This window comes from Scleropages formosus, chromosome 10 (assembly GCF_900964775.1).
Source record: "Scleropages formosus chromosome 10, fSclFor1.1, whole genome shotgun sequence".
NCBI lineage: Eukaryota > Metazoa > Chordata > Actinopteri > Osteoglossiformes > Osteoglossidae > Scleropages > Scleropages formosus.
The window spans coordinates 15282912-15310101 of record NC_041815.1 but is presented as its reverse complement, the minus strand read 5'-3'; the positions used below and the strand labels follow the sequence as shown (position 1 = coordinate 15310101).

The 27190-nt window shown below is 43.2% G+C and overlaps 6 protein-coding genes and 1 long non-coding RNA gene across 7 annotated transcripts; 3 read left to right on the top strand and 4 right to left on the bottom strand.

Moving 5' to 3' along the window:
• Positions 1 to 2700: 2700 nt before the first annotated feature.
• cldnf (claudin f) lies at positions 2701 to 3609 on the bottom strand. Its single transcript, XM_018732535.2, has one exon. The coding sequence runs from the start codon at positions 3523 to 3525 to the stop codon at positions 2788 to 2790; it is 738 nt and encodes a 245-aa protein (XP_018588051.1). The 5' UTR covers positions 3526 to 3609; the 3' UTR covers positions 2701 to 2787.
• A 904-nt stretch (positions 3610 to 4513) lies between these two features.
• LOC108922364 (claudin-like protein ZF-A89) lies at positions 4514 to 5289 on the bottom strand. The gene has a single exon (XM_018732463.2). The coding sequence runs from the start codon at positions 5281 to 5283 to the stop codon at positions 4651 to 4653; it is 633 nt and encodes a 210-aa protein (XP_018587979.1). The 5' UTR covers positions 5284 to 5289; the 3' UTR covers positions 4514 to 4650.
• Positions 5290 to 7366: 2077 nt separating this feature from the next.
• Positions 7367 to 8414, bottom strand: LOC108922484 (claudin-4-like). Its single transcript, XM_018732657.2, has one exon. The coding sequence runs from the start codon at positions 8299 to 8301 to the stop codon at positions 7675 to 7677; it is 627 nt and encodes a 208-aa protein (XP_018588173.1). The 5' UTR covers positions 8302 to 8414; the 3' UTR covers positions 7367 to 7674.
• Positions 8415 to 10312: 1898 nt separating this feature from the next.
• LOC108922437 (uncharacterized) lies at positions 10313 to 13920 on the bottom strand. Its single transcript, XR_001965132.2, has 6 exons — positions 13661 to 13920; positions 12941 to 13059; positions 12546 to 12637; positions 11046 to 11462; positions 10704 to 10847; positions 10313 to 10486 (listed from the first exon to the last, which is right to left on the bottom strand). It is a non-coding gene; the product is annotated as an uncharacterized LOC108922437 (long non-coding RNA).
• Positions 13921 to 17257: 3337 nt separating this feature from the next.
• Positions 17258 to 17908, top strand: LOC108922426 (claudin-4). Its single transcript, XM_018732531.1, has one exon. It carries the CDS (start codon positions 17258 to 17260, stop codon positions 17906 to 17908), a length of 651 nt encoding a protein of 216 aa, XP_018588047.1.
• Positions 17909 to 21387: 3479 nt separating this feature from the next.
• LOC108922366 (claudin-4-like) lies at positions 21388 to 22759 on the top strand. The gene has a single exon (XM_018732466.1). The coding sequence runs from the start codon at positions 21472 to 21474 to the stop codon at positions 22126 to 22128; it is 657 nt and encodes a 218-aa protein (XP_018587982.1). The 5' UTR covers positions 21388 to 21471; the 3' UTR covers positions 22129 to 22759.
• A 3733-nt stretch (positions 22760 to 26492) lies between these two features.
• On the top strand, positions 26493 to 27190 carry LOC108922368 (claudin-3-like). The gene has a single exon (XM_018732469.1). It carries the CDS (start codon positions 26493 to 26495, stop codon positions 27138 to 27140), a length of 648 nt encoding a protein of 215 aa, XP_018587985.1. The 3' UTR covers positions 27141 to 27190.

Genomic DNA, 27190 nt, shown 5'->3' with positions numbered 1-27190 from the left:
TGTTTCTACATCCTTCCAAAGCGCTCATGTCTTACAGCTGATGTCCATATATTAAGAGCAGGGGTCAAACATCGGGCAGAGTTTACCATAGTACTTGCAGCTGACCACACGGCGTAGAGAAACGGGGTGTGTCGTGTTTATGGCTCCCGCACTCCCTTTACATTCAGCCTGCACCTGCACTTTTCTTAGTCTTTTAACAAGTGTAAACAAACCACTGTGATTAAAGTCTGTTAAACTGACTTGAGAAAAAGACGCCTGTGCTTTTAAGTTGTTCCACTTTTATTTTTAATTTTTAAATTTTTCTATTTAATTTTTAATTCAAAATCTGCCTGTGTACTTAGTATTGTTTGCGTGCTTTATTATTGCTTCATTGTGGTTAAGAAAAAGGCATGACCGTTGTGTAAAAACTATGTGTAAAATCTTTCCTTTATACACTAAAAGTATTTTCAGAGCACAAATCTACAAAAAAAAAAAGCCAAGATACTATGAGGTGTGTTTTTAACTAAGCTGGAGCTTATACAACAAAAGTATTTTTTCATTCTCTGAAGGGAATATTATGATTATGACATTATTAGTATAGTATTCAGCAAGATGATGAAGATGCCTTCTTGCATACACTGACTGCTTTCTACGTTATGACTTTGTATAAAGAAGTAGCGTTATCATCTTCTCAGGGTTCCTTGTTTCAAAGGGTCCAACCCCAGTTTGCATTCTTATTTATTAAGGTTATGTCTATGTGTTCACATTGCGTGTATTCAGCCAAGCATCCACTCTGCTGAGGTCACCTTATCTGACAAACTGTAAAATATTAACATATTAATTTACTTATTTAACAATTATCAGTGAGGGGGGTGCGGTGGCGCAGCGGGTTGGACCGGGTCCTGCTCTCCGGTGGGTCCGGGGTTCGAGTCACGCTTGGGGTGCCTTGCGATGGACTGGCGTCCCGTCCTGGATGTGTCCCCTCCCCCTCCAGCCTTACGCCCTGCGTTGTCGGGTTAGGCTCCGGCTCCCCGCGGCCCCGTATGGGACAAGCGGTTCAGACAATTATCAGTGATATTAACAGGAGTGACAGAGACTGCTTTTCATAGGAATACACTATTATATAATCAGGTATTTAAAAAATATTTAACAAATACCTAAAGGTCACCTTCTACATGTGGAGCGGGTAACTATGGAATCCAGGAAATCTGAAAAAACCTAGGAAGAGCCCTAATATCCACATGCGCAGCAAGAACACTGCTGCACCCTGCAGGGTATTGCAGACTGGCAGCACCGGGTGTTTTCCACTGCGATGAAGAGTCACAACCTACTTGTTTGTCTGATCATTTACAATCTTTTTTCTGTAAGAGTTCAGTGAGTAACGCTGCTGTCTCACAGCGCCTGGTGGTGCGAGAGAACATGGGTTCGATCCCCGCTCAGTCTGTGTGGAGTTTGCATGTTCTCCCCGTGTCTGCGTGGGTTTCCTCCGGGTGCTCTGGTTTCCTCCCACAGTCCAAAGACATGCTGTTCAGGTCCCCCATAGTGTGTGAGTGACAGAGAGAGTGTGTGTGTTCTACTGATGAGTGACCCAGTGTAGGTAGTGTAACTAGCAGTGTAAGTCAGCTTGGTAAATAAGGTGTGTGGGCTGATGACACTACATAGAGCTCATTGGAAGTTGCTTTGGAGAAAAGCGGCTGCTAAATAAATAAATGTCAATGTAAGAGTTCTCGAAGGGGCGTTAATATGTAACGATTCTAACCAGAAATTAGCTTGGGTAAATTTACACAAACCAGTTCCAGCTCAGCAACATTTTTCAGTGTTTAGCCGTTGGAATGCTAATAGGTTTCAGTCAAACCTGCGTCACGCCTGACACTATACAGATAAGGAAAAGGAACTTGGAAAGATGGCGAATAGCACTTTTACAAAGCTCAGAACCGATCGGAGGAAGGTAGCCAGTTTGAATACCTTCTGTACACCAGTATGGACCAAGGATTATGTCTCCATTAGAATTTTTGGCCATCACACCTGCAGCTCATGCAGTTTATTACACGGTACCCTTCTCTCACGATCATTTTAGGATGATCAGGAAATAACTAATTTAAACAAGTGTTCAAATATAAGAAATAAATAAACACAGTGAAACAGCAGTTCCTTTCAGTCTTGTTTAACTCATCAAGTGACATAAAAGTATAAAGGACACTTAACTACATAACTTTTATTCAAAACATAAAAGCAAAAAAATAAAACCAGAGTGCAAATAACAGTATAAACATAGTTAATGTAAGATAGATGATAATTTATCATCTACTTTTGACTATACTGCAGATATTTAAATTATTTTTTGGCACACAGATCATGAGCAGCTATCTTAAAATATGTACAATGAAAAAGTAATGTCAACAGTAATCTTAAAATAGTTTGCTAATCTTACACCAGTGACACGGCAAGCATGTCGCCAGCACTTTATAAGAAGACCATTTCAAATACCAGTACTTTTTGAGAACTTTGCTAGTCTTAGAGTAGACTGGTGGGTCTCCATATTGTCTTATTTCTCCCACATTTCAAATTGACAGATTTTCTATAATTATTCCTAAATTTAAATTGTCATGAATATTAGGATCATTTTCACGAAAAAAGTTAGAAAAATTTATTTGACACAATGTAAAACAACAAAAATGTAATTCACAAGACTTAACAGTAAAATGTACATCATGAGACTAAAGGATCTTATGGCACAAAGACAAACCAAAAGAAGGAAGTATCAGAGAAAATAAGTCAATATCCAGATTACTTCCCTTGTTTGACTTATTAAAGATACTGTCCGGGTGAAGTGGGCCTTGAAGCAGGGCCATACTGCCTTGCCGGAGAATATGTCTTGGGTGGCATATATGTCTTTGCAGGCATATATGATCTAGCCGTATATATGGATCCAGGGTAGGCAGTGTACTGTGGAGGGTAGGTCTGGTAGAAGTATTTGGGGTCTTGTGGTGGACAGGATGAGCAAAGGACAGATCCTCCAATGATCAGCAGAATGCTCGATCCCCATCCAATGAAGATAGATGCACCTATCTCTCTCTTCTGAGACTGAATGACCACAGGGTTCTCATAGTCTGTTACAGCTATGGCTGCAGACCAAGCTGTGGGAATCAGACAGAGGACTCCTGCGATGATGCAGATGATTCCCGACAGGATGACCACCTTCGTCTGGGACACATCGCGGCTCAGGCAGCTGGTGCACTTGACGCCAACGAAGGACAGCGCAAAGCCGATGAAGGCCACCACAAGGGAGATGACAGTCAAGGCCTGACCAGCCTGTAGGTCCTGAGAGATTCCCATGATGGAGGACTGAAGGCTGCACTGCATCTGGCCCGTGCTTTGCATCACGCACTGCATCCACAAGCCATCCCATATGATCTGCCCTGTGACGATGTTGGCCCCGATGTACGTGGTCACCCGCCACATTGGAATTCCGCATGTCAGGCACACCCCAACAAAGCCCATGAAACAGAGGACCTGGCCGGACACTTCCTTTGCTACCCGCCCCATGGTGAAGCCTCTTCGGGGGTTGATTTCACCACTGTGAGCAGCTGCTGATGTCTTCACCGACCGACGCTTCTCTGGTTCTCTCACCACAGCACAACCAACGTAAACCTGTTTGATAACATGCTAAGGGGAGGGTTTACATCCGGCTTGAGAAACCTGCCTAACTGGATCCCTGCAGTCAGCAGAAACCGGAAGCCTTGAGCTCCATGAGCCCAAAGAGTTCATTCAGATGTGACACTGAAGTAATGTAAAGCTACGCAGGAATGCGTGTACTTTTTAAAATCAATTCACAGGCCTAGCTAGAGAATTCCATACATCCCCCTAGAAACGCCGCTATGTTGGTTTATTCCAAGTAGCCTTAACAGAGCTGGAAACAGCAGGACAACTTTACATTTTAGCTAATGCTTTTCTCCCAATCAGGTTGCAGTATTATAAGATTTACTCATTTATAGAGCTATCTACTGGGTTCATTCAGTTAAGCAGCATGCTCAAGGGTACTGCCACAGAAGGTGGAATTGAAACCAGCACAAATTCTAAGGGTATGGGTCACCACCATCTTACTGACACAAAGCTGTAACAGTTATAGGTATTTTACCCTTACTCCCATTAGAAGTTCAAAACAAGCCTAACCAAACTTCACTATGGCCCCTATTTCATAGGCCTTGTGACACATTGGGGTAGCAGGAACGTGAGCGGAACATGTGCATGCCCTACAGGGCAAGAATGGTATTGAAAGTACTGAAGACCAGAGGCTGCACTTGGTCTATCTTTCCCCCCCTGCCCCAAGTGTTTCTATTTCCCTCAGTAAAGGATGGGACTGTTTTTAGCTTAAAGCTTTTATGTATTTTATTTGAAAGACCTGTTTTGAATACAAACCACTCACAGAAAGCATCTTTTAAGTTATGCTGAGCAGGTCATTTAAGACACCTCAACCCTTCTATTATACTGTCAGATGCAGAAATACCTTCCATCAAGAGAAAGACTGACTAAATAGGTTTAAAACTTTTATTAGCAAAGACACTTAAAATTGAGACCAAATTAAAGCTCAACATTATAGAGGAAACAAAATTTGATCAGCTATCTTGGTCAAAGAGGCCTCACTAGAACTTCATGGTGGTAGGCATGTCCTCACACATAAGCTCCCGAACTGGTCTTGGACCTTGCAGCAGAGTACTTGACCGGGTACCCTCGGGTCTCCTTCGGGGGGCACTGGAGGCAGAGGAGCCCCCCACCCATCAGCATGAGACCTGCTGCCCCCCAGCCAATGAAGAGTGAGGCACCGAGCTCCCGTTTCTGAGCGCCAGCCACCACGGGGTTGTAGAAGTCCCGGATGACGGTGTTTGCCGACCAGCATACGGGCACGAGGCAGAGCACACCGGCGACGATGAACACCGCACCAGACACAAGGGCCACTTTAGACTTGGCAGCAGCATCCTGGATGCAGTTTGTGCACTGTCCCCCGATGACAGACAGCAAGACGCCGATGAGTGCCACCAAGATGGAGATCACAACGAGGGCCCTAGCAGCTTGTAGATCCTGAGGCAGCGCCAGCATGGAGTCGTACACCTTGCACTGCATCTGGCCTGTGCTCTGCACAACACAGTCCATCCACAGACCCTCCCAGACTGTTTGAGCAGTGACGATGTTCGCGCCAATGAACGCGGTCACCTTCCACATGGGCAGCGCACAAATAATAATCTCACCCAGCCACCCAATAACTGCCAGAATAACTCCCAAAATCTGTAGACCTGCTGAGGCCATGATGTACCAAGGACAACAAAAAAGTCTGAAAGGCTTTATGACTCAAAAGTCTCTGGTCCTTCCATTATATGCAGTTTTGAATGGGTGTGTTTGTTAATTACTGCTGATCAGAAAGGGCAGGAGTTACTTAAATCTACCAATCACGCTCAATGCTATTAATTGTAACACAACATCCACAGTGCGTGGCAAAATCCAAAATAGGTTTAAAAAAACATTAACCCTAAAGTCATCGTAGTAAATCAACTAGTGATCGTTTGTGCGCAGACTAGATTGTTTCTTGTCATATTGCACTGACCCGACCTCAGCGATTCCACAATTCCAGAACCCTCCCCAGTCATTTTCTCTGTTTGTTCTGTTCTACCATCAGCACACCTGATTGAGCTAATCAAATAATGACCAATCAAGGCTTGCATTAGCACAAAGGGCTGTGCACATAACAGGATGGGACAAACACACAGTCAACGAAGGTACCTTAGGACAGGTTTACATTTATTAAATAGTAAAGCCTATGTAATCTGTGTCATTCACATGTGTATGTAAACAACAGACTGATTATCTTGTTTGAACAGAACATGTTACGCTGATGCACTGAGAGCAGAATCCCTTACAATTTTTCCACTGTAGGGGGCAGTACGACATCGATACATTTCATGTGTATTTGCACAGCGACTCAATATAAACTAGGGTGATTTAATGTAAAGTCCTCTTGGAAGTTTTCTGGTCCAAACCATTTCTACTGCATTCTGTACTTTTTGTGATGAAAGACATTTCATCTTTAACCAACAGTGACCGTGCATGCTGAAACAACCATGTTTTGCGTACTGTCCAGTGTGTTGCAAATGTTTTTATTTGAGGTGACCTTCTTTAACTTGTTACAACTAATAGATTTGACCAGCGTTTATATAGAAAACAAGGTATGGGGATCTCCTTTTCTCTTTTTTATGAAATCAACTATAAAATGGATGCAATAAATTTTTTTATAAGTTGTCCTGAATTTAGCTTAAAAAAATATAGCAATACATAATTTTGTAACTTATATTTCATTGTTAATAATTATACACCACTGTGGCTCAATGGTTGTGCTGATGCCCAAGAACACCTGAGGTGTGAATTTGCATTTATGTTTGAATCCTGTATTTCAGGTGGACTGATCATTTGGAATTGCTCTAATGGTGTGGATGAGTGTATAGCACTGCTCTGGTCTGTAAATCTGGTAATGATTCCAGGGAGTTTAGTGTAGCATACCTAGCACTGTAAATTGCTTTGGACAAAGGTATCACAAAAATAATCATTGTACATCACTTTAGAGGAAAATGCTAAATTATATTTGCTTCTGTCGGGGGTGCGGCGATGCAGCAGGTACATTACTAATTACGTGCAGATGAGGCTATGTTTTCACATTTTTTTATTACTACTTAATCCATATCAAACGTGGGGCGCGGTGACGCAGCGGATTGAAAGGGTCCTGCTCTCTGGTGGGTCTGGGGTTCGAGTCCCGCTTGGGGTGCCTTGTGATGGACTGGCATCCTGTCCTGGGTGTGTCCCCTCAGCCCTACGTCCGGTGTTGCAGGGTTAGGCTCTGGCTCGCCGCGACCCCGCTCGGGTCGAGCGGCTTCAGCCAACGTGTGTGTGTGTGATATTGGCTTGTGATTAACTAACATTATATAAATAAGGAACGGCACTATGGTATAGAGAGTAGCACTTGTGCCTCACAGTTTTTGGGCTGTGGGTTCAGGTTGGATTTTAACTGTGGAGTTTGCATGTTCTCCCCATGTTAACTTAGGTTTACTTTCGGTGCTCCTGTTTCTTCCCACAGTACAAAGATATGTTTTTTAGGTGATCTTACGACGCTAGATGCTTCCTGTAATGTGTGTGTCTGTGAGTCTGTGTGTGTGTGAGTGATATTGCCCTGCAAAGTACTGGTGACCCATCCTCAGTGCGTTATGCTTCTGGGATAAGATCCAGACCACTGTGACCCTGCATTGGACAAACAGCTGCTGACAATGAATAAATTAACATATTAAACGGAAGGAATTTGCTATAACTTAGTTTATTCATAAAAATATAATACATAATATAGAAATATAAATGAACAAAACAATACAACAGTAAGCTATTACATAGTATAAACAATGGACTTTAATACAGACAGGCAAACGGTGATAAAAACTTTTTGAACGAGCCTGTCACAGTTCTCCATGAGGGCAGCATGGCTCACATGAATGAATTTCAGTCTGATATATCATAGGTCTCTTGGTGGATTAATGCAACAGAGAAGTGCACACGTTGCCGTGGAACGTGTAAACAGGGCTGTTATGTGTCCATTTCAGAGGTCTGAAGGGAAGACAATTTTTAACACTTGATCTTGAGTCACACTTGAGAGTGACACCTTCAGACCCTCTGTCCCGGAGCGCCGGACCTCGCTGTTGAATACTTGGCAGCGTATGAGGTTTCCTTGGGCGGGCAGTTGCAGCACAGCAGGGCTCCCCCGATGATCATCAGAGCGGAGGCAGCCCAGCCGATGTACAGAGCTGCCCCAATCTCCCGCTTCTGTGCCGAGGGCACCAAAGGGTTGTAGAAGTCACGGATGATGATGTTCGCTGTCCAGCAGATGGGGATGAGGCAGAGCACTCCAGCAGTGATGAACACGGCTCCGGAAGCGATTCCGATCTTAGCCTTTAAGGACTCATCTTCAACACAGTTGGTGCACTTGCCCCCTGCCGTAGCCAGGAGTATGCCCACGACGCCTGCTATGATGGCGATGATGATGAGGGCACGGGCAGCCTGCAGGTCCTGGGACAGTGCTAGCATGGAATCGTACACCTTGCACTGCGTCTGACCTGTGCTCTGCATGATGCAACTCATCCAGATGCCCTCGTAAGCAGTCTGTGCCGTCACAATGTTCTCCCCGATGAAAGCGGTCACCTTCCACATGGGCACTGCGCAGGCCACGATGGCTCCGATCCAGCCGATGACTCCCAGGGCAGATCCAAGCATCTGGAGTCCAGCGGAAACCATTGTGGGACGTTTCTAGCGTGTTTTCCCTCAAAAGAAGTTTGTCTGAAGCAAATCGGTGGCTGTGCTTCCAGCTGAGAGCCTCTTCTCAGTCGTTGTGCCCACAGTCGCACCACAGGTGCTTATAAGCACCTGAGAGGGGTGTGGCATTCCGAATGGTTGGGATCCCCTCTGGCGTAGTCGCTGCAGCGTCACCATGGAACCTTCCCACTCCTCGTCCCTTAATGAGTCATTCCAGCTCTTTTCGAGCATCAAGCAAACGGTAAAATGCCCACATATGGTCAGAGGCATCCCACTTTGTTTTGCATCACAGTTTCTATTGATTTCGCAAAGTGAATTAGCCATATTTTCCTTTTCTTTACATTTCTTCAAGCGATATATTATTTCTTTTCTGTGTATTTATTTTTGTTAACAGACAGGATTTGTGCGTGCGCATCAAGGCAGAGTAAAAAATGTAAAAACACAATAAAACACAAAAATCAAGCGGTCACGCATAATAGTTGTGTGACAAATAATCAGAACACGAAATCCAGACATAAGGCACTATTGAGAGCTGTCCTCCTGTTTCTGGAAACACAGGGATAATTCAAAAGAAGAGTGCTTGCGTTGAAGGGAAACAAGGAGACCTGAGAGCTAGCACATGCCTATCTTGTTATTTTTTATTAATAACGTTTGTTTGTGTGTTTAAATAGGAGTTATTTAATAATAGTTATCATTCTACTTTAGCATTTTAGACTTTCTCTATTCATGTTATTTTTATTTTTTTCAATGGTTTGTCGGGATGCTCGCTTCAAGACAAAAATGGTTAAATGTAGACAAATGAAGGGGTTTGTTAAAGAGAAGCAGTGCGGTGACAACTGAAAATGTAGAAAAAATAAAGAGAGAGCTATTTGCCAGATTCCTTCGGGTCTCCGCTGCGCAATGGGCTCCATAAACTATTGATACTGGAGTAACAAGTCCAAACTAGTAGCAAAGTTTCACAGTAAAGACACTGGCTGGGAAAAAAGAACAGGTGAAACCATGTGAGAATCATCAGAAAAACGCCCTTCCCCACTCACTGAATGCAATTTTTTTTACATTGATAAGCAAACTTTTGCGATAAATAAATTTCAGTACAACTCAAATTTTTTTTATTTTTATCATTAAATAACAGAAGGTATTTCTTCTATTTCATTAACATGTGCTTTTGAAACTTTTACTTCAACAATTCCATGAGTTGCTTTTGTTATGATGTATTTGGTTTTCATGGCTTTCTTAGTATAGTATGACTGTAATATTTTAGTATATTTTAATATTTTATAATATTTCATTCATAATTCCTGCCCGCAAGAAAGACGTAATATCCCGTGTAGTAATAATGAACTTGAACATGTTGAACTTAGAAATTATCATTTTTGAATGCTAGGCAAATCCAATACATGGAATCATTGATTTTGAAAAAGTTTTTTTAAAATTATACGTATTTGTTTAGCCGATACTTTCCTCCAAACCAGCTTACAGTGTTAAGGTACTTATAACTATTTATCCATTTGTACAGCTGGGGAATTTTATCAGAGCACTTTATTCATGAGTGTCATAGTCAGAGGTGAGATCTGAACCTGTGGGTCCAAAGGCAGCAGCTCTAACCACCACACTACCTGCTGTCCCGTGGTAAGTTACTTTTAATGTGCAATTTACATCAGCATTTCTTATTTTAACAAGGGTCAACACAGTATGTCTTCACAAATAAAAATTTGGCAATTTTGTGTTTTCCACCCCAGACAAACTGAACCTTAATGGAGAGCTGCATTTACTTTTGCACGGTAAGAAGTCGTACACTTAACCCATGCAATCCCTGAGACGTGCCAGAATTAAGTCATAACCACAAAGATCCATCCATCCAATTTCAGAACCGCTTTGTCCTGGGCAGGGTCGCGGTGATCCGAAGCCTATCCCAGAAGCACTGGACGCAAGGCTGAGGGGGGTACACTCGGAGCGGGACATCAGTCCATCGTAGGGTAGCCACACATACACACAGACCCTAAAGGGAATTTAGAGACACCAGTTCACCTGAACTGCATGTCTTTGGACTGTGGAGGGAATCCAGAGCAGCTGGACAAACCCCATTTTTTCTTGCACCACCCAGGGGCTGTGAGGCGGCAGCGTGACTCGCTGCATCGCTGTGCTGCCAAACTGCAAAGATGTATCCCTGAGATGATTTCAATGAAAAAAAATAAGCCACTGGCATCAGAGCAACCACAGGTGACACCCAGTTGAGTGTTTTTTCAAGTATTGCTCATTCTTGTTCTTCCCAAATGTCCATCCCAAACTTGCAATAGTATTCGCCACTGAAACATGCTGTATGTTTCAAAGTGCAGCAGCGCATCTGTTTCACAGACAAGTAGAAAGATAGAAAAGTCACTGACCTGCCACCTGCCGTCAAAATCTTTGGAGAGCTATTCACGTCCAGAACTTCTTCAGTCAAACGCTGGTTTGCTTTCTGGTGTGTCAAAGTCCCTCGTCCTTTTGGAGATGTTTGCGGGACAGAGACAAGGGGAAATGGTGGCGAGCTGGTAAACAAACCAAGACCGTTGTGAATATGTGGCCATTGGAGTGTTTAAAAAAGAATGAAAAAGAGAGATATCTCCTCAAACAAGCAGACTGCTGCTCCAATGAAAGGGAGCACTGTTTCAAATGCCAGAACGGCAGCCAGGACAATAAAGGGCCCATTTTGCCAGGCAGCTCATTAAAAGTTCACTGGTACTGACCTGAAGATAGAGTTGCAAGCATAGGTACCCATGGTGGAATTTCCACAAATAAGGAGCTGAAGAAAGATGTTTTTGAGGATATCGTGTTTTCATCGAGAATATTGTAAGGGGCTTCCTTCTGAGGGCCTGCTGTTCGAGGTCAGGATACTGGAGCGAGATGTCTGTCGTAAATGTGTAAGAAGACCCCCCTATCTGTGCAATGTGTCTCAGGCTAACTTGAATCTGGTTTCTTGAAAGCAACTTTCGAAAGCAACTACATTCTCCTTTGAGTTACAGATGTTTTTCTTCACTTTTTGCCTAATGGTAAAAATTCCAGAGGTGAAAGATTATGGGGTCTATTTGGTCGGTTAAAGCATGGCAGTGATCTTTAAATCGACACCGTTGTAGGAGAAATGTTGACTTTGTTTGCTCTTTACCCTGCAGAATAGGAACACAAAAAGTTTGAGCGACACAGCACTGTTAAGACTAATAATTGTAATGCACCCAGATCTTCGCTGGTATGACTAACAAGTACCTGAGGCACTTTTATGTGTGGGAAAATCCTGCCTGAAAATGTAAAATGCCGTTATTTTTCCAGGCTTGCTCACACCCTTTTTTTCAACCTGTTGCTGGCTGGAATCCAAAATCCCAGCAAACTTCTGGAGCGGTTCATCTCTGTGTTGTTGTGTATCTTCTAGATGGAACCAGCTAAAGCAGCTAAAGTAGTTAAAATAGCCTGAATGTACAGTATGCTATGATCTCATCCGTCTAAGGTTATCAGTGAATATCTTTTGCCGCTCTTATGTCATGATCCCGATCTTCTTTGGAACCATGCCGTCACAGTTTCAGTGACCAGTCATAATCATATGATGGTGGTTGTAAGCACAAAAGTCCCTTGAGTGACAAAGTCTGTCTGAACAACAGTTAAAATTTCCATAGTGATGGGTCATGACTGTCTGTTAAAGCAGTAGTAACAATATTAAAATCATTGCTTAAAATGTCAGATGTGTTATGACTACACATTGTTTCAACATGTTGACTTGGCAGGATTATTCAACTGGCCTTTGCCGTGTGAAAATGGAAAACACGGGGACATGTCCTCAGGATGTTCTTGTCACGCAAGGAGCGAAGAGAAGATGAAAATAGGTCTGCCTGGGTCAGTTGCACAATATGTGGGCGCATCCCAGGGCCCGTGGGACGCAGCTCTTTCCTGCCTCAACACGAAAAGTCGTTTACTTTCTGCGCCGGTACACGTACAAGTAGATGTATGTGACAAGAATTCATTTTTTTCTACCACTTCTTTAAAATCACGCAACTTGGGCTCCTTGACATTGTGATAAAACTGCCTGTGACTTTTTGGCAACAACAGTACAAGTGTCAAATACAGAATGAAATATCTGTTAGAGGATGTCATGCATTTTGTGCTGCAGTAACGTGTTTTCTGGACACTAAACAAGCTGGAATTTTATCTTGATTAGGCTCCACGTTACCATAACGGCGCTCCAAGGTGCACTCACGTACCCATGGCAATGGCTCCTCACGGTGAACGTATTGCATGCTTGTTCGTGAATGGCTTTTTTGTGAGTCACCAGAGGGAGATGGGGGGACAATGCCTGCGAACAAGAGACGACATGTCCCACCAACCCCTGCCTCTTGCAGCAGGCAAAAAATATGCAATTCTTCTCTTTCGGCAGAACTGCAACCACTTTTTTTGATCTCCTGTGATCTGCCATGTGTCAGAATGTGCTCACTTTGGGTTTTAATGACGGGAGGAGTTTTGATTGCACTAAGTTTAGAAATCTGTAATAGTATATGTTTATTTAATAACAACCATGTCTGGCACTGTAGATTTATATATTTATGCGTATGTGTATTTGAGTGTCATATGTACCACTACTTTTTCTGTTTTATATTACCTTAACATAGCATTCCTATATGCAGTGTAGTGGACCACAGTGCACATCCAGCTCAGTGTGTAATGTCCATTGCTCCCACGAAGGGGCGCTTCCCCACACCCTGTGCCTTGGGCTCAGTCCTACAGATTCATACAAAGGGCAGAGAAAACAATGCAATCACCATAGGAAAAAGCAGTTTTTAACTAAACTACAATGACAAATGTACCTGCGAAAGTGAGTCACATTAGGTTGATTCCTAGTTAGCAGTATGTGCCACCTATTAAGGAGATCTGACAATTAGCACTTCGATATATGAGTTTTCAAAGCAACATGAGGCAACTAACAGTTACAAAGAGGGCAGATAGTTGGTGTCAGAATTGCAGGTGCCTCTCACAAAACCTGCAGAATTATTTAATGTGTTAAGAAGAACAGTTTCCAAAGTAATCACAGCATATGCCAAACATGGACAAACTGCATCGATGAAGATAAACAGTGGTCACAAATTGAAGCTCACTGACAGAGGTAGACACCTTACAGGACAGCTGCTAAATGCCAGAAAAATTTAGCATAGCAATTTCATTGGAACCTCTTTGACTCAGTCGCAGTAAAAACTCTATGTCTTGAGCGTCACAAAGCTGGAATTGTCATGTCCACGCCCACAACTCAACCGACAACACCTGACTCTGCTCCAGCACCTGATTAACCGCTCACCCTTTAAAAGACCCTCCTCAGCTCCCATACCTTTGTGGAATCTCGTCAGGGACAACCGTCCTTCCTTGTGACTCCGCACTCTTACACATCTCCAGTTCTGAGTTCACGTTCTCTGGTTTTGACCCCTAGCTTTGTTTCTCGACCACATCCACAGATCTTCGTTTCAACTCCGATTGCCGTTCGACCGACTCTTTGCTTCGTCTTCTGACCTCACCCATGGAATCCCGCTCTGACCCTGACCGCTGTTCGACCGACCCTCCGCCTGTCCTTGATACCGAGAACTTGCCTGATCCTCTGACTCCAGATGAACGACTCCACACTTAGGTCTTTCCGTCCCAGTTCTCTCGGCCTGTCGTGACAGGAATCTATGGCAGGGCTCCCAAATCAGAGTTGTGTATCCAAAGCCAACGTAGGAGACATATAATCAGGTGTAAGGAGCACAAAACCTGGACCCCTGAACAATGGAAAAAAGGGATATGGCCTCTTTCGTACATCTGGACGAGTCTATGTTTGGAGAAACCAACATTGTCTGTTGCCAGCTGTTAAACATGGTGTGGGGTTCTGTAATGTTACGGGCAGAAATCTCACAGGACTCATTAGGTCTGATGATTGCTCTGCGTGGACAAACAGTGTTTCCTCAAGATGCTCCCAAATTCCAGGATTATGAACACCAGGATGGAGTCAAATGCCTTCCATGACCTCCACAATCACTAGATCTAAGTGTCACTGAACCTTTTTGGGAAGCTCTCAAAGAGAGCATGCAAAGCAGATGCACACCTCTTTCATCACTCAAAGAAGTGGTGGCTTTTCTTCTTGAGGAATGGTGCAATATCCCACTGCACACAGTTCAGTACTTTTGTAACAGTATTCCTACAAGGACTGAAGTTGTTCTGAAGGCATAGGGTGGCCTTACTCTATATTAGGTCCCTCATGTTAATATATTGTTACATGGTTTGGTTAATCACGGCAGGTTCAGCTGGTGCCCACTGTGTGGCAAGGCTGGGGTTCGAGCCCTGTTTGGGATGCCTTGCGAATGGACTGGCATCCCGTCCTGGGTGTGTCCCCTCCCCCTTCCGCCTTGCACCCTGTGTTGCGGGGTTTGGCTTCGATTCACCATGACCCTGTTCAGGATAAGTGGTTGTTGTCGACTGACGGATGGATGGTTTGGTTAATTTGTCCAAATCTTTACTTCTGTCCCCAGGAGCTGCTAGTATTAAACCTCAGACCATGTGTTCCTCCCTCTGTGTAGAGTAAATGTATGTAATTACTTACCAAACCCTAAAACCTTCTTGGGCCAAATTAAATAGATAATTGCATACACTTAAGAGCCATTCTAAAGTGAATGTCCTTTTGACAAAGGGAATACTTTAGGAGGTGACCCAGAAATGAGGTTTCCTTTTGGTTCAGATTAAGTTGCAAAAGTTAACTGATTCCCAGAGCAATATAAAATTATTTTTGGGTTTCCTGATATAGAAAACAAATCATTGCATGGTAGCCCCCTTTGGAGTTAGGCCTATACGTTCCCTATTAAGAGGTCTTTCTTTTAAGAGTTAGAAGTGCTTCCTGTGAGACCTGTATTCTGAATATAATAAAGCACATTGAGCAATTTTGACGCTTATGGAATTCCAGCTTCCAGTTACATTACAAATAGAGAAATTTTCCTTTGCGTCAATGTAATACACCTTACCTAAATGAAACTCATTTGAAAGTCTTCCTTGAACTGAGAAACAAAATCACATCTTCCTACAGGAAAATAGCTTGAGAAATCACTTACAGTACTGATTATATGTTAGTGAAAGAGGTTTGCAACTGGAATAATCCCGTGCACCTAACAACTTCGACCTCAGAACAAGCACAGCTTCTCAAGTTTGGGACTTTCACATACTACACCAAAAATATGTAATGTAAGTATGTCCAGTAAAGAAAATTGCAAAATGATAAAGAAAAAGATATTCCCTGACTGCAAATATTTGTGTTACACAGGAAATATCAACTGCCTTTCAGTCTTATTTACAACTTTCTTCGAGGCATACCACATATTGGTCTGGCTTGGTACTCATTAGCCAGTCAAACTTAAACCAGCCAGTGTAAACCCACACACACACATTTGATGAAACCGCTTGTCCCAAGTGGGGTTGTGGCAAGCTGGACCCTAACCCAGCAACACAGGATGCAGGGCACCCCAAGCAAGACTCGAACCCCAGACCTGCCAGAGAGCAGGACCCGGCCAAACCCGCTGCACCACCGCACCCGCGTCGGTATAAACCTTATGATGTAATTGATAAAACCACATAGTCCTCGATAACTGACACAGTTGAATGAAGAAAACACCTCCAAACCGAGTACTTTCAAAATGTGAAACACAGAACGACCAACTCATCCATGATTCATAATTCCTAGGAGGTTTTATTCTCTAACTGGATCAGCCTTTGCTGTTGTTTTGGATTATCCTCTAAACAAAACAAGTTCTGTCTAGAAACATGAAGCTATTGGCAGGGAGAAGGTGACGCAATACTGCACTGTGTGTTGGGAGGTGGGAGCTATCTACTCGTACCCCTGCCGCATCACTGGTAAGCAGGTTGAGTAACGCACTGTAACGGCTCCACGTTTTAATGCCAGTTTATTTTAGAGCTGGAACAGTCTTAAATTATTCATTTTTCTGTCATTTCAGTTTGAAGGCGTACAACAAGCAAGTCTCTCTTTAAAAGTACTATGGCTCCATTGCTTTAGCGCGGAACAAGATACTCATGGTCTCAAAGAGGACTAATATCCCAGATTGAATGATAGGCCTGGGCTCACAGGAAACAAAAGGTGTGTTTGTTCCTAAACCACCACTCTAACTGATATAGTGATTCAGCACTTTTCTATTCAAGGTTAAAAGAGAAAAGCAGTCCAGAAAGCAATCTTTGTCAACGAACAAACTTTAACAAAGCTTTACATTTAATATAACAGACGTGTAAAAAGCAAAAAACAGGTTTGGTGGATTTTTTCCTGCATAAAAACGTCAGGAATCCTTGAACACTATGGGTTTTTTTTTTTTAATGTTTAATCTGAAGCAGCATAAAAACTTCCAAATGAATTGTCCCTGCAAACATCTAAATGAACTCTTATTACTGACTTCGTATTCAACATTTAAAAACATGGGATACGTTTTGGGTCCTCGAACCTCTTGATAGCCATAACCCTAATCCCATTAATGATACAACACGTTTCAAAACAATTATTAGATTTTGTAGAATGAAAACCCAAAGCATGTAGTATATAAATTTACATTAAATCTGGAGACATTGTTTTTATTATGCTCTTGCATGGCTCCTCTAAAGGAATTCTATTTGCTGGACAGAATCCTTCCAGCTGTATCAGAGATGCTGATTATGGCATTGTCCATGATTTGGTTCTGTTTCAGCGCAAACATGATTCCATCTCCACCTGACTCCACCTTCTGTCTTCTTAGCACTATAAAGAAGGTAGAATCTGTTTCCTCTCATGCTTTGTCTCCCTGCCCCCCCCCCCCCCCCCCCCAAAAAAAAACTCAGCCTCGACGCTCAGCGGTGGAGATTCAATATCTCGTCTTGAGAGGAGCACTTGGGAGAGACCTGGAGACTAGAGAGACCCGGAGGACTAACAATGCCATCAGCTGGCCTTGAGATCCTAGGGATGACCCTCTCTGTGCTGGGCTGGCTAGGTGTCATGGTGGCCTGCTTTCTGCCCATGTGGAGGGTCGCAGCATATGTGGGGCAGAACATCGTGATCGCTCAAGTGGTCTGGGAGGGCCTGTGGATGAGCTGCGTGGTGAAGAGCACAGGCCAGATGCACTGCAAGGTGTATGACTCCATGCTGGGTCTGCCCGAGGAGCTGCAGGCGGCTCGCGCCCTCACCATCATCTCTATGCTGCTCTGCGTGGTGGGCATCTGCTTGTCAGTGGCTGGCGCCAAATGCACTAACTGCACGGAGAGCGAGGCCAGCAAGCCACGCATTGCCCTCAGTGCTGGAGCCGTTTTCATCACGGCTGGCTTGCTGCAGCTCGTGGCCATCTCCTGGACCGCCAATGTCATCATTATGGACTTCCATGATCCGCTGCTGGAGGAGGCGCAGAAGCGCGAGTTTGGGAACTCGCTGTATTTCGGATGGGCTGCCTCCTGCCTCCTGATTCTGGGGGGTGGCCTGCTCAGCTGCACCTGCCCGAGCAAACCTCCGACCCATGTCCTGTCCACAGTGGAATACTCCGCAGCGAAGCCTGCGTCTTCCTCCAGACACTATCGGAAGGACTATGTCTGAGCACCTGCCAGTGCTGTATGAACCCAGCACTCTGCTGCTGCCAGCGAGGGAAGCTTCACCTCCACAAAGTCCACTCACAGAAGTGCTTTTTCTGCAGGGAACTGAAGGACATGTAGTCGTACTCAAGAAGGACTTTCATCTAGAACAAAAACAAAAGTATGAATTATATCAGCTGTAGATTATTTGCCACCTTTATCACTTTTCCAGTACATATTTTGTTTTAGCGTGAAGCTGTGAAAAAAGTAACTAGTTAAAGATATTGCATAACGTGACATGGTGCGTAACGGGGGGATTAGTAGCGCTTTCTTTATTTAAACATTGGCGTAAAAGAAACACGTTGCGTGCAAAACAACGATGGAAGCTTGCAGTTAAATTTAAAATAATTTTAAGATCAACCAATGTCATGAAAATCTCAGCAAGAACGACAATCTTTTCCTGTTTTGAGTCTGATGAAAACGCAAATTCTTTTTCTATGCTTTGCGTTCTGTATGCGTTCCAGCTGTATCTTTTTCCAGTTCCAAAATGTTTTACGTACGGCTGCGTCCATTAAACAGGTAAAATACAAAGAGAATGATGTATGTATTTTTGATCTGAAAGCAAAGGCGCAATAAAGCATCGACAAGTTCTTCACCTTTTATTTCACATTCGTTCTGCGGGTCATACATGCAGATGCTGGGCTTCTGTGTCACTCAAATGAATGGCAGCGTTACGAAAGGACTCCGTTGTCCCCTCCCTTCTGTGAGTAATTTGTTCGAGGAGGAAATCTGCATGATTTCTATAGAAGAAGAACAATTGTAATTTAGTTTATTACTAAGTAATCATTAACCTGAACTCATGTTGTGTGTTACCAAATCGAAACTACTGCATCCACTGACACGTCCCTGGAACCTTCAATGTAAATAAAGAATGATTCATGCTGTTCTCGGAATAGACGCTGGATTGTGTTATTATTTCCCTTTGTACCTTTGTGCGTGCTGTCTCACAGGTAAACTGTTCGGGCTAATTTATTGAGCTGGAGCCTCCGTGTCGAAACGTGCCTTTAAAAAAATGGGTCCAGAACTACATGGAGTTTGTATGAACCAAACAGAAAAGAAAAATACTTTTCTGAAACTTTGTATAAGGATCCCCAAAGCAAAAGAATCCCTGTCACCAAGCGATTTTTTCATAGTGGGCTGCTATGTGGCGGGCTGATGCAGAAGTTCGAACAGTATCAGTTGAAATCAGTCCAGTGCTGAAAGGCTCTCCATGCTCTCCGGCCAGGTTTTCCATTTCAGCACTAATCAGAAGAGCAACAATGTCCTGCTTGTTCTCAGGTCCCTCTGCTCTTTTTCGTATGCGACCCCTTTGTCTGATCCAGCATTCTCACTATGGAAAGAGTGCACCATCGCCCACTAATATAATGATAAAAAGGTTCTCATGCCGATCCTCCGGACTGTTAAGCGAAAGCGCAATAGTTGTTTCAGTAGGCCTAGTGAGAAATGCAAACACAAGTGCAGCGGTTCACGCTCAAGGCCGTTCGCTTAATCATTGTCAAAATACGGACGGAAAAGACTCCTGCGAGTGAGGAATTTTAAGATGTAACACAAACATCGGGGGTTTCGCAGCGTAAAACATTGTCCGATCTTAGCAACGCTCTGCTAACCTCAGATCACAAGTGCACAAATACAATATAATGGTAAATCAAATTATCAGTTGTGTGAGTGAGAGAAGTAATTGCTGTGAATTACGTTTTGTTCTATAGGCATTTGAAGACTTTATAATAAAGTTTATATGTAAAAAATAAAATAAAAGACACTGTTTTTACATTGTGAGTTGCTGAAGGTGGAGCACAAAGCTGTCTTTCAGGCCCCACTCATGCAAGTCTACGGATTCTCCTCTGGTCATATCACGTTACCCACTCACTGCTCACTCAAGCAGCTTACTAGGTTTGCAGTTCAGCAGTGAAGGGCAGTGCTCTTTGTTGTCAAATGCCATGAATTAATATGCAAAGGTGGACACAGAATGTGATCACACATAGGCGTAGTGGGCAGTAATCAGATCCGTAGCAAATCTATCTTTAAAATATTAAGGTTGCGAAAGACTGCATTTTTCAAACATGCAGTGGAGCAAAACAGCTTGGAAAAGAGGGAAAACTCCTACCGGGGTTTTTTGGAGAGGTTACATGTCATTCAGGGTTCAGTCATGGTTCAACATGACCTACTTTAGCAAATGGGTGTCCGAAGCCAGCTTATTGCTGTTAACTATTATAGTGAAATAGCTGTTAATGCATAATAAAAATTGAAGTTCGAAACATTATAAAAAATGCTCCGTTAATGATATTAACTATAAATTGTATTCATTTGTATAAACTTCTATTTATAACCACTGCTGTGTTTATTTACTTCATTTTATATTCATTTTCATCAAAAATGTTCTTAGTGTTTGATACAGAGTATTTGAAAAACTGCCTTTCTTGTTAATCCCAGGCAGCAACCCAAACACCTAGGTCATGACTGCCCTTTGAATGGGCATTTCAAAAAATACTGAACCACTATCTGGGAGCTTGGAAGAGCTCATCTACACTGTCCTTGAGAGAACATTAGCACTGACCACATGGTTGCATAAGGACCATCCCCACATGAAACCACAATACTGCTCTAATTTTTTTCTCAATAAGCACAAATAGGAACCTTTCTGGGACTGCTGAATTCATCCTCCAGGATTTGAAAGCACAGGACAGAACTGAGGAGAAAATACCATGCTGCTTAGTGCCATCCATAAACACTGACAGCTGACCAAATATAAATAGCTGAGCTTCTCTGGTATCTGGCAGGAAGGCAGACAGACCTATTCAACCTCTGCCGTCATTGTGCAACATTCACAAGCCTAAATTACTTATTTATGTTTCAGGCTCCGAAAAGCTAAAAGTGTGTGGAAAGAGCTTAAATTGCAAATTTTAAAGCTAAATAACTAAAGCGATCTTCCATTCTTCTCTACAGCACATCGACTCTGGGCGGGATTCCATATTGCAGGCATATACAGAAGAAGTTTTTACCAAATGAAATTTTTCAATTATCTTTTTGCGGCATTTATTCAGCAAGTTGAACGAGATAAGTAAAAAGACCGGAAGCAATTATGAATAAGCATTTTGCCCACTTCTGAAAACCCCAAAGCTGCCCGAAGTTTCTTTAAAGAATTTATGATTTCTGAGATTATTTTTCGTTAAAGCTAGTTCTGACCAAACCTGCGGGTAATTATTAACTTCCGAAGGGCCACATCCTGGCTATTCATTTACCCTCAACCTTCAACACAGCAGACAAAACGAAGGCTACCTTCGGAAAAAGGTTAACTGTTAAACCATCCCCTTATTCAAACAGTGATAGGTGATGGATGAAATGTGCCATGAACCAGACTGGCTCATCCACTATGTGATGTCACTTCCAGATGGCTCCTCCTTCTCCATTCGGACAATTATACAGATAAAACTGGGGCAAGTTCTCGACACATGCTCAGTGGCGCACGTCGTTGTGTTTGAAATTTCGAGAGTTTCGCGAAAGCGGTGTGAAACGGCAAGGGAGTAGAGAATGGCGGCGCTGGGTCTAGAGATACTCGGGGTGACACTTGGTATACTTGGCTGGATCGCCAGCATTATGGCCTGTGCGCTGCCCATGTGGAAGGTGACCGCTTTCATCGGCAGCAACATTGTGACGGCACAGAACATGTGGGAGGGCATCTGGATGAATTGTGTTGTACAGAGCACGGGCCAGATGCAGTGCAAGGTGTACGACTCTATGCTGGCCCTGCCCCAGGATATGCAAGCTGCGCGGGCTCTCTCAGTCATCGCCATCGTTTTGAGTGTCCTGGCACTGCTGATCTCTATCGTTGGAGCCAAGTGCACCAACTGTGTGGACGATGAGGGCACCAAAGCCAGAGTGATGCTGACTTCCGGGGTCACCTTCATCGTAGCCGCGTTGATTGAGCTCATCCCCGTGTCCTGGTCCGCACACGCCATCGTGACGGACTTCTACAACCCCATCATCCCCGAGGCCCAGAAGAGGGAAATCGGTGCCTCGTTGTACCTCGGCTGGGCTGCCGCATCCCTCCTGCTCGTTGGCGGGAGCATCTTGTGCTGCAGCTGCCCCCCGCAAAAAGAGCTGAGATATACAGTTCCTAGTCGCATTGCATACTCCACCAACAGGTCTGGTGTACCAAGCACATACGACAAGAGGGACTACGTCTGAAGAAATACCTCAGCTGTGTTTCCAGCGTTGTGTTTCCCCCTGCTTGTGTTTGCCTGGTAGGAGGAAAGGACATCTAATATCAACAGCAAGAGCTTTCTTCAAGAAGATGGGAAGTGGTTTCACTGAACTGCCATTCGGAACTTTTGTGCCAATGTTTGTGGAGCAAGTGGAGCCACTTGTGGTCACTGATGCCATAAGACTGAAGTCTTTTCATTGCTGGTGTGAACTCATGCTGGAAGTTCCATGGAGCTCCTCTGAATCACTAGAAGGAGACAGTACCATGTATCTTAAACGTTTTAGTAAAAAGAATGAATATTTTTCTTAATATTCTGAGGAAAACTCTTCTTTATTGCAAAGTGAGAAGAGATTCAAGAGCTCAATGCAATATTTTTAAAAGTAAAAAAACATACCTTTGCATTAAAAGAAAAATGACATGTAAAACTAACTGGCATTAGTTATTTACAAACTGAGAAATTTGACAATAGATTGGATTTTGGATTTACAAAAAGAAGGCAGCTTTGTATCTCCAGATAAACTGGTCAGCTTGTCATTGTAGGCCTTCTAACTTCATTATCTTAGCAATTTTTCAGATGTTTAAACAAGGCTGTCAAATGTACATATTTAAACATTCCACTCCTCTACAATAAAGTGTTTTTTATTGTTTGTTTTACATTAATTATTTTTTATGCAATAAATATTAAACCTGTCGCAAATGCATTATGCAAATAATTTTAAATACAGATACATGCAGATCATGAAGAAGACATAATAAAATTTTAATTGATAAATAAAAACTTTTTTATGTTATTATTCATGATAACATGTATGTGAACATTACATATGCACAAATGCAAATGTACACTTTAATGAAAACAGACAGAGAACTAAAAGCAAGTTGTTTAAGGAACAAATAGATATTTATTGAAACAAACTGAACTGATATTTAATGTATGGACTGACTGCTTCAAAGAAAATGTTAAAAACAAAGTTTCAACTTTTCAAAGACATGGGGCAGTGATTATATAGACAGTGTTATATAATATTTACATAGTATATAAGGTGGCAGGTCTTCTTCAGTTTTCTAATAAAACTTTCTTTACTATTAAGCAGGGTTTTTACTTTTCGAAGATTTTTTTTTTTAATTTTAGTAGCAAAATCTGATCCTCCAACAGTTCTACGTTCCTAGACAATTCACTCAGGTTGGATAATTGTAAAACTGGCCCTAATGAAGTGTGCGGCGTAAGAGCTTTGTGTTTGTAGTCTCAGGTGTGTGACTGGTTTTATCTGAAACACCACAAAGACTTTCTAAAAGGACATTCAAGGATCAATATCTGTTTCTTAGCAGTTTTAGTTATGGACCATAGCGAAGGTGAGACCTGGTTTCTTCAGATACATTTCAGTTGACAACAAAGCAATCGAAGAATGAAATGTCATATTTACTGTACCTAGTTGCATTAAATAAATACAACATGAATGTTTTAGTATAGGGGGTGCGGTGGCGCAGTGGGTTGGACCGCAGTCCTGCTCTCCGGTGGGTCTGGGGTTCAAGTCCCGCTTGGGGTGCCTTGCGGCGGACTGGCGTCCCGTCCTGGGTGTGTTCCCTTCCCCTTACGCCCTGTGTTGCCGGGTAGGCTCCGGTTCACCGTGACCCCGTAAGGGACAAGCGGTTCTGAAAATGTGTGTGTGTGTGTGTGTGTGTGTTTTAGTATAAAGGCTGAATATAGAGAAATGTACATGTTACGGGTTTGAAGTACTCTATAGACTGTGGGTGAACTCGCTAGTTTTTGTGATTTTTTATCAAATGCCTTGGCTCTTCCTTATCCTGTCTGGTTTCAGCAGAACCAATTAACGGTTTTGGGTTCCAGCAACCAACTGTCTAGCACACCAGTTGTAGAAAAACAGTGTGACACTACAGATATGAGCTGGATATCAAGAGTGGACTAAGTGTTGATAGAACTGTCCGCTGCATTTTCATCTCACTTTCGATCCGGAGGCAGCCGAAGGACCAGAACAATTTGAGATGAGACAGAGAGGCCAGAGACTGATCAAACGCAGTCGGCCACTGAGCTGTCATTTTAGAAAATTTACTGTTTCACTGGCTGAATGATCCTGCCCTCTTGAAATATAAGGGTTCTTGCGGACTAAAAAAATCCAATACTGGCCTGAGAAAGCAAATTTTGCAAAACATGTCCAATTTTTAGCCACTGCATAGAACTGATGAAAAATCTTGTAGTATGTATTAAACTGAAGTGGACTCAGTCCTTACTCAGCATCCAGCTCCTCTGAAACACCAGGGGGAGACAACTTTGTATGTATATATATATATATATAATATGTATATCTGTGGATAAGGGGGTGCGGTGGTGCAGTGGGTTGGACCACGGTCCTGCTGTCCGGTGGGTCTGGGGTTCGAGTCCCGCTTGGGGTGCCTTGCGATGGACTGGCGTCCCGTCCTGGGTGTGTCCCCTCCCCCTCCGGCCTCATGCCCTGTGTTGCCGGGTAGGCTCCGGTTCCCCGTGACCCCGTATGGGACAAGCGGTTCTGAAAATGTGTGTGAAAATATCTGTTGATATGTCATGAATGTGTTTTAGAAAGATCTGTATTTTTATTAGGCGCAGTGGGTTGAACCACAGTCCTGCTTTCTGGTGGGTCTGGGGTTCGAATCCCGCTTGGGGTGCCTTGTGACGTACTGGCGTCCCGTCCTGGGTGTGTCCCCTCCCCCTCCAGCCTTACGCCCTGAGTTGCCGGGTTAGGCTCCGGTTCCCCGTGACCCCGTATGGGACAAGCGGTTCTGAAAATGTGTGTGTGTGTGTGTGTGTGTGTGTGTGTGTGTGTGTGTGTGTGTGTGTACTTTTATTAATTTAAATTAATAATTTATTCATTTAAATACATTTATTACTGCATTAAGCTAATTTTATTAATTAGGAAAACATTATTCTGACAAGGTGGGAAGTGGTCATGTAAAGCAAGAAAAATACAAAATAATTGAAATGATCCTAAAATCTGCTACCAATACTCCATTTGCCCAAGATAGAACAAATCATCAATGCTATCAATGATCAAGGCTTTTAGCGTTTCATTTATAAACGTTTGAACTGGTAAAGACTGTTGACAGAATAAATGAAAAAGAAGACACACTCCAGTATTTTCTTTAAAAAAATTGTACCTAAATCGCTAAAGTATCAGATGCACAGCCTTTCTAAAAAGGTGAATACTGAGATAGCCCTTTGTGCTTTAATTGAGGCTGTTTATACAGGTGATCCCCAAGCAATTTTCTTTAAGGAGGTCTGCAAAATAGTTTTGGTCTTTGTATCGAAATGAAGAACAAGCGTGGTTGTGACTGTTGTGGCTGATGATCAGCCAGTTAACGGTGTGTGCAGTGCGTGGGCTCTGGCACAGGAGGACATTTGGAAATTGAGGGTGATGCTCCGCCGAGCGCGTTCGGGGACCGCACCGCTGCAGAGGTGTATCATAACCACATGACCGCTTCCTTTCACAGGACGAACAGGAGAAACATACCCTCAGGCTCTCTCCCAAACCACCACCGAGATGAGGTTTGCGTCTGTTTTCAGTTTCCTTTGTGCATTCAAAGGAACATCACAATGTGTGTGCTTCCCTTTTGTTGTTTTTCATAATAAAAAAATAGCAAGACATTCATTATTGTAGGTTAACAAGAACAGAATCTGGTGTGACACTGATATACATTATATTATCGTACCTGGAACTAAAATATTAACAAACTTCACAGCCCCATGGAAACTAAGTATGTATTCCATAATTATTTTCATAAAATTTTTTAAAAAACAATGCATTTCAATAATATAGCCTAGACTAGACATTTTCTACAAAATGGAATCATACAATAAACATGTAAATTTTCAAATGGTCCTTTTATTAGAAAAATTTTTCCTTTTCTCACAATTGCTCTACATAACTGCATATTTCATCTGGAATTATATTTTGCAGTTGATTTAAATTTGGAAAAATAATTACCAAATATACAAAAAGGTGTCCACCACATGATGAATTAGGCTGCTTTTCAATTACAATATACCCTTTTATATGTTTATATATTAAATTAAAAAAAAATAAATAAATAATATACCCCATTGTAGTCTGGTCAAGCAAGTTTAGGGGTCTTGACTGTAATATGCTGCAGTCCTTCCTTCACCCTATGATGTCATTGTACAGAAGAACCTCCCTCTACTTGCTCCGGGGTATAAAAGGCCCCTGTTGTACTCCTCAGGGGCATCACAAGCTCAGAAGTGCAGGACACACTTGTTGGTTTGTGTGATCTCCAGCCAGGCTTTGAGATTCTCCGTGCATTCTGTGATAGGTGAGGCTTTAGGGGGAAATTAGAGACCATGTCCGCAGGTCTGGAGATTGTGGGAATCGCTCTGGGCGTACTAGGCTGGATCATAGCCATCGTGGCCTGCGCTCTTCCCATGTGGAGGGTGACTGCCTTCATTGGCAGTAACATTGTAACAGCGCAGATCATCTGGGAGGGTCTCTGGATGACCTGTGTGGTGCAGAGCACAGGCCAGATGCAGTGCAAGGTCTATGACTCCATGCTGGCACTTCCCCAGGATATGCAGGCTGCGCGAGCTCTCACGGTCATCTCTGTTCTCCTCTCTGTGCTGGCCCTGCTGATCGCCATAGTCGGCGCCAAGTGCACCAACTGCATCGAGGATGAGGCATCAAAGGCCAAGGTGATGATCATCTCTGGAGTCTTCTTCATCACTTCTGGCATCATGCAGCTCATCCCCGTATCCTGGTCAGCCAACACCATCATCCGTGACTTCTACAACCCCCTGCTAACTGATGCGCAGAGGCGGGAGCTGGGAGCAGCGCTCTACATCGGCTGGGGGGCAGCTGCCCTTCTGGCAATCGGAGGAGCTTTGCTCTGCTGCTCCTGTCCTCCCAGTGAGCAGAAATACCAGCCCTCCAGAATGGCTTACTCAGCTCCACGGTCAGCTGGAGGTGGTGGCTACGACAGGAAGGACTATGTTTGAACAGTTTTCTTCAGGATTTGTTTAACGGCATTTGAGGTGGTTAGGAAAAA

Bases quoted from the DNA above. Each gene is read 5' to 3' on its own strand.
- cldnf (XM_018732535.2), bottom strand. From the start codon at position 3,525: ATGGGGCGGGTAGCAAAGGAAGTGTCCGGCCAGGTCCTCTGTTTCATG.
- LOC108922364 (XM_018732463.2), bottom strand. From the start codon at position 5,283: ATGGCCTCAGCAGGTCTACAGATTTTGGGAGTTATTCTGGCAGTTATT.
- LOC108922484 (XM_018732657.2), bottom strand. From the start codon at position 8,301: ATGGTTTCCGCTGGACTCCAGATGCTTGGATCTGCCCTGGGAGTCATC.
- LOC108922368 (XM_018732469.1), top strand. From the start codon at position 26,493: ATGTCCGCAGGTCTGGAGATTGTGGGAATCGCTCTGGGCGTACTAGGC.
- LOC108922426 (XM_018732531.1), top strand. From the start codon at position 17,258: ATGCCATCAGCTGGCCTTGAGATCCTAGGGATGACCCTCTCTGTGCTG.
- LOC108922366 (XM_018732466.1), top strand. From the start codon at position 21,472: ATGGCGGCGCTGGGTCTAGAGATACTCGGGGTGACACTTGGTATACTT.